The sequence below is a fragment of the Girardinichthys multiradiatus genome, chromosome 17 (genome assembly GCF_021462225.1).
Source record: "Girardinichthys multiradiatus isolate DD_20200921_A chromosome 17, DD_fGirMul_XY1, whole genome shotgun sequence".
In the NCBI taxonomy this organism is placed as follows: domain Eukaryota; kingdom Metazoa; phylum Chordata; class Actinopteri; order Cyprinodontiformes; family Goodeidae; genus Girardinichthys; species Girardinichthys multiradiatus.
The window spans coordinates 9,558,199-9,564,007 of NC_061809.1; the positions used below are offsets into that span (position 1 = coordinate 9,558,199).

The window sequence follows — 5,809 nt, forward strand, 5'->3', positions numbered from 1 at the left end:
AGGAAGGTGGTGGACCACTTTGAACGTGACTAAAACAAAGGAGATGATTGTAGATTTTAAGAGAAACAGGAATAAGTCAAAAACTATTTCTATCATGGGAGAAGAAGTGGAGGTGGTGGAGGAGTATAAATACCTCGGTGTTCACCTGGACAACAGACTAGAGTGGAGCTGCAACTGTGAAGCCATCTATAAGAAGGGACAGAACAGACTGTACTTCTTGAGGAAGCTTAGGTCCTTTGGTGTTTGCAGCAAGATGTTGCATATCTTCTATAAGTCAGTTGTGGAGAGTGTGATCTCTTTTACCATCATCTGCTGGGAAGCAGCATCAGAGCCAGGGACTTAAAAAAGCTCAACAAGCTGATAAAGAAGGCTGGCTCTGTTCTGGGGACTCCTCTGGAACCTCTGGAGATCATTGTGGAAAGACGGATTCTTCATAAAATGAAGAACATTATGGAGAACCCTGAGCATCCTCTTCATGAGACTGTCCTACAACAACAGAGCGTCTTCAGTCAGAGGCTTCTTCAGATCTGCTGTAAGACGGAGCGCTACAGGAGATCCTTCCTGTCCACAGCCATCAGCATCTACAACGGCTCTTTGAGGAAACCTTCATAATATGAGCTATAACAACATTTAATTTCCCTTTGGGATTAATAAAGTATTTTTGAATTTGAATTGAATTAATAGAGAGACAGAATGAGACACGAGGCCTGACATGGTTTCCTGCAGCATACCCAGATAATTTTTAGCTCTACTGTTAACCAGCTATTCTGCAAGTCATCGGGGCATGTCTCTACCAACTTTGGAGATCTAGGGACAGAATTTATTTAGAATCTTCATTGCAAAATGGCTTAAGCTTAATCAAATAGGATGAAGGGTGTCTCAGACATCTCAGATTATGCTATCACTGATTGGTATTTGGATCTACACCTGGACTTTGATTGAAAATGCTTTGTTGCTGAGGTTAATGAGCTAGAGGGCCCAGTCTTTTGCAGCCTCTGAAAGGTTTTCTTCCAGGGCTGCCCTGCATTTAGCTCCATCCATCTTCCCATCAACTCTCATTAACTTTCCTGGCCATGCTGAAGAAAAGCATCCCCACAGCATGAAGCTACCGCCACCATTTTTCAGAGAAGGAATGGTGTGTTTAGGTATCATGCTCCTTCCACTTGACAGTGATGTACTGCTTTGTTTTTGTCTATTGCAGAAAACCCAGATAAATTACATTGAGGTTTGTTGATGTAATGTGAAAAAATGTGACAGCGTTTGAGAGGTATGAATGTGTTTGCAAATGTTACTATCATGGAGGTGGTGTGTTCAAAGTAATGCGCAGTGTTGGTTTTTTACAACACTAGTTCCAATTAGAGTCTCATCTGACCAGAGGGCCTTCTTCCACATATTTGCAATTTTGCCTAAAATGGTTTATGGCAAACTGCAGAGGAGGTTTTTTCCGTCTTTCTTTCAGCAGTGGCTTTCTGTTTGCCGCTTTTCTGTAAAGGCCACATTTGTGGATGACCAACAGTCATCCTGTCCACACCATCTGCAAACTGTCTTCCTCTTCGCAAATATGGTCTACTTTGTGTTATTGTATCACGGGGGGGCAGCTCCAGTCCTCTAGGGCTACCTTTCAGTAATCTGTAAATGCATACCTTCTCCTACACACCTGAATCATAAAATGGCTCTTTACCAGGCCTCTGCAGAACTAAATGACTGCTGATGAGGGAATTCGGCCATTTGATTCAGGTGTGTTGGAGAAAGAATGTATCTAGAAGTTGCAGGATAGTAGCTCTCCAGCACTGTAGTTGGGCACCCCTGGTCTACCACCTAAAATCTGCATAAAAAACAATCAACTTTGTGGTTCTAGGGTAAAGTAACAAAATGTGGGAATGCTCAAGGCGTATGAACACTTCTGCAAATTTCTGTATGTCTGCATGTTTTCAAAGCTTGTGTAATGGGGCTTTATTGCTGTCTGCAAACCATAGGTGAGCAACTGTGTGTTGTGGCAAACAATGCATTTCTTTAGGGTTACCTGTGGCAACGCTATTAAACAGTCCATTCATTCATTACCTGTGGCATGACCTACAGAGACACGTTCAAGATCTGTCTATAAACAACGAGTTAAAACAGATGTTCATGATGTTTTCCACCCCAACCTGCTCAGGAAGAAATACCTTTATTGGTTTAGTAGGCATCTTGAGCTGAAACAGAAATCCCCTGGATCCTGCTGCACTGCTGTGCATCAATGTGCTTAAAACTCATAAAAATGTACAACCATACATTTCAACATTTTTATTATCAAAACATCATCGCAGATTTATATTAAAGGGCTTTACATTTCTTTTGTTTCACTGAATATTTTGTAATTACTTTTTTTTTTCATTTTATTAGTGCTGTATGTGGGAGAGAATTTATGACATTTACTAAGCTGGGAGAACACATACATGGATTTGGATGGCTTAAATCAAAGGCACTGTTTCTTGATGCTCATAAAATAATAAAACAATTATTCTTATGATATAATTTTTCACCAGTCATCATTCTCACATTCATTGTTACACATGATCGTTATATCATTAGGCCTGGTATTCTCTCAGTTTGTACTAGAAAGGAAGGTAGCTGGGAGGCTTTAGGTCCCTCTTGCCGTAGGTGCTTGATCCCACGTTTGTCGGGACATAGACCGTTCCAATGGTGTTACTGGACCGGACCAGGAAGTCTGCTAACCTCTGGGTCACACAGGTGGCTGTGTTGCACTTTCTCTTCTGTAAGTGATGACTGAAAAGGACAAAACATTATGTTAAAACAGTCATAGCTGATATGTTTCTCACACAAAGACTCATCTTCAGGAATGCGCACCTGTTCATTGCTGTGAGGCCCCTCTGTGGCCGTGTGCCCATGAGGCCAAGGAACGGGCCAGAGATTAGCTCAGGCAGTGCCCAGCTCTCGTTGTCAGGAAGAGCACTTTCCTGCTCGTCATCGGAGAAGGAGCTGGGACTGAAGTACCTGGATTACAGATGGAGAAAGGTCAAACCATTTCACGCTCTTTAAACTATTTACTAGTCCCGAGAGACAGAGAGAGAGAGGAGAAAGTGGCCACTTAGCCAGCCATCCTAGTGTTGCACAATGGAGTGCTTTCTCAGATAGGGGTACGACTTGCTTCCAGCTCCACTGTTACACACACGAGCTGAGCTGTCTTCCAGTCAGCACATTACACAATCTCTATATCAAAGAGGCAGTTCTGTATAGTCATTCAGGTTTATTTTAAATGGGTTCAGTCAATATTTAAGCAAGGTCACGGAATTGCTATCCATCTTAGAGATTCTCCAGCTCATTGCTCTGTTGCTGCTCACCTGTGGCTTGGAGCGGCAGCAATGCAGCGGAGCAAAACAAGTGCCGTGAGGAGAAACACAGGCACCCTGAGGTAATACATAGTGTTTATGATGCTGATGCCTGCAAAAAAAACACAAGGGTTTTTAAACACGTTAGACTTTCTCCTGATGGAGTGTTACCTGTAGGGTGGAAAAGATGCATGAAAAGATACTTGAATAAAATAAATAGATAAATAAATAAATCAGTGTTACTTCAAAACAGCATCGTCCACCTGTACTGTGTAATTTGAAGCTATTTCAAATGTTCTAAAAACGTATATGAACTTTTCATTTAGATGAGGGTTTTCTAGTCTGCAAAATGCAGATTGGTAACAGAAAAATATATAAAAAAAACACTTAAACTTAAAAAATTTAAAATAGAAAACACTTAATTCTAAAAAGCAGAACACTACAATAATACTAGATACAGTTTCAATATGACACAATAAGACAGAGGCTGAGACTTGGCATTATATATACATCTATATCTATATTTAATATACTGAATTTTGAGTGCCTCAAAATATGAGTGAAAAGTTTCAAGAATCTATGCTTGTCATGTATTATACAAAATGTAAATTTGCATCCATTCTTGCTCTTTAAAATCACCTGTGTTACTGAAACTGTTGAAAAAAGAGAAGCGGATTTAGCAGAAATGTTGCATCAACACCTAACCTACAGCAAGAATTTAAGATCAGTAGAAAAACAAATGTAGAAAAAAAGACATGTAAGATCAGTAAGGTACTCACTCTGTTTCTCGTGTGGTCCCCGTCTGACTGTGGAGCAATCCAATGGTTTGTCAGGCTGTCACAGTTTATAAGCTCTCCGCTCAAACCACTTGTGACATCAGCTCTCTCCAAATATAGCCAAGCAATTTTATTTTCAAGCAGGGTTGAGGGAGGGGCCTTCATGTATATCACATATCGTACACTCTTATACATTCAGATTTTTTTTCAAACACCCACTGCACACACACACACATGCAAAGGCATCTCTGTACGTCATCATCATCACCACCTTCGTCAGCATTCTCATCAGCTGCCGTGCTGGGACTGACCCGCCACAACTTACACCAGAGAGAAGGACTGTCAAAGTGGGAAGTTTTCTTCCTGTGTGCCTTGAGATACCTAATGTAGTTTTAGGTCACCAAACCTTAGCCCCTGAGGGCCTCCATGGCAATTAATAATACATCTGAAGATGAATTTCAATTAATAATGAATAACCCTTTATCATTTTAACGTGATAAGTCACACACAACAGATTGCTGATTCATAATGTGGCGACTAAAAGTAAGAAAACACTTCGCATGCACATGACCTGGAAACCTAATAAAGAAAATAACAACCACTTACTGTTGATTTTATAGTCACACCTAAATGCTTCAGATTATCAGATACATATTAATTTCAGAAAAAGACAACTTGAGTAGATACAAAAGATCAACCAGGCTTTAAAATTTTATTTGTTTATGAAGGGAGAAACAAATATCCATCGACACCATTGTTAAATCATAAATTATCCGTGATAAGCCAAAACTTTTGTTTCAGTTTTACTGCCAAACCAATGCTGATTATTAATTTAGAAATATCCTATCCAGGAGTGACGCTGAAAAACTAGTCCATGCATTTGTTACTTCAAGGCTGGACTATTGTAATTCGTTGCTATCAGGATGTCCACAAAATGCAGTTAAAAGCCTTCAGCTGATTCAAAATGCTGCAGCAAGAGTTCTGATGACAATTAAAAAGGGAGATCATATTTCTCCTATTTTAGCTTCCCTTCATTGGCTCCCTGTTAAATCCAGAATAGAATTTAAAATTCTCCTCCTCACATATAAAGCCCTTAATGATCTAGCTCCATCATACATCAGAGATCTGATTGTTCCATATATTCCTAACAGGGCACTTCGTTCTCAGACTGCAGGTTTACTGGTGGTTCCTAGAGTCTCTAGAAGTAGAATGGGAGGCAGATCCTTTAGTTATCAGGCTCCTCTCCTGTGGAACCAGCTCCCAGCTTTAGTCCGTGAGGCAGACATCCTGTCTACTTTTAAGGCTAGGCTTAAAACTTTCCTTTTTGATAAAGCTTATAGTTAGAGTGGCTTAGTTTATCAGGGAGGGAGCCTTCCTCCCTCCCTGTTGGTTGGAGTAAAGGGGAGTCAGGTTTAGCCTAAACCGGCTCAGTTATGGTTGAGGTGCAAACACACCCTCCATTTCCGCTACCTGTATGACCCCTTCTCTTTTCCGATGGTTGTGATCAGTCTGACAGAGAAAGGTATCCCAATCCTTGTGGTTTTTAGTATAACAATGACCATCAGTGGGACCCTTTGTGGGGTGCCTTGAGACGACATTGTTGTAAATAATCGCCGTTTAACTAAATAATCTGAACTGAAACTATCTGTGTAGTTATGCTGCTATAGGCTTAGGCTGCTGGAGGACATAACGACCACTTTCACC

At 40.6% G+C, this 5,809-nt stretch overlaps 1 protein-coding gene across 1 annotated transcript; it reads right to left on the reverse strand.

Annotated features, from left to right (window-relative positions):
- Positions 1 to 2,268: 2,268 nt before the first annotated feature.
- Positions 2,269 to 4,219, reverse strand: LOC124883285 (calcitonin gene-related peptide 1). Its single transcript, XM_047390322.1, has 4 exons — positions 4,109 to 4,219; positions 3,342 to 3,441; positions 2,848 to 2,994; positions 2,269 to 2,766 (listed from the first exon to the last, which is right to left on the reverse strand). The coding sequence occupies exons 2-4, from the start codon at positions 3,419 to 3,421 to the stop codon at positions 2,595 to 2,597; spliced, it is 399 nt and encodes a 132-aa protein (XP_047246278.1). The 5' UTR covers positions 3,422 to 3,441; positions 4,109 to 4,219; the 3' UTR covers positions 2,269 to 2,594.
- Positions 4,220 to 5,809: the final 1,590 nt, after the last annotated feature.

Excerpts from the sequence above, each read along its gene's own strand:
- LOC124883285 (XM_047390322.1), bottom strand. The coding sequence starts at position 3,421 with ATGTATTACCTCAGGGTGCCTGTGTTTCTCCTCACGGCACTTGTTTTG. Across the intron at positions 2,995-3,341 it reads GCTGCCGCTCCAAGCCACAG|GTACTTCAGTCCCAGCTCCT; the intron begins GTGAGCAGCAAC and ends TCTGTAATCCAG. Across the intron at positions 2,767-2,847 it reads GGCCTCACAGCAATGAACAG|TCATCACTTACAGAAGAGAA; the intron begins GTGCGCATTCCT and ends TGTCCTTTTCAG.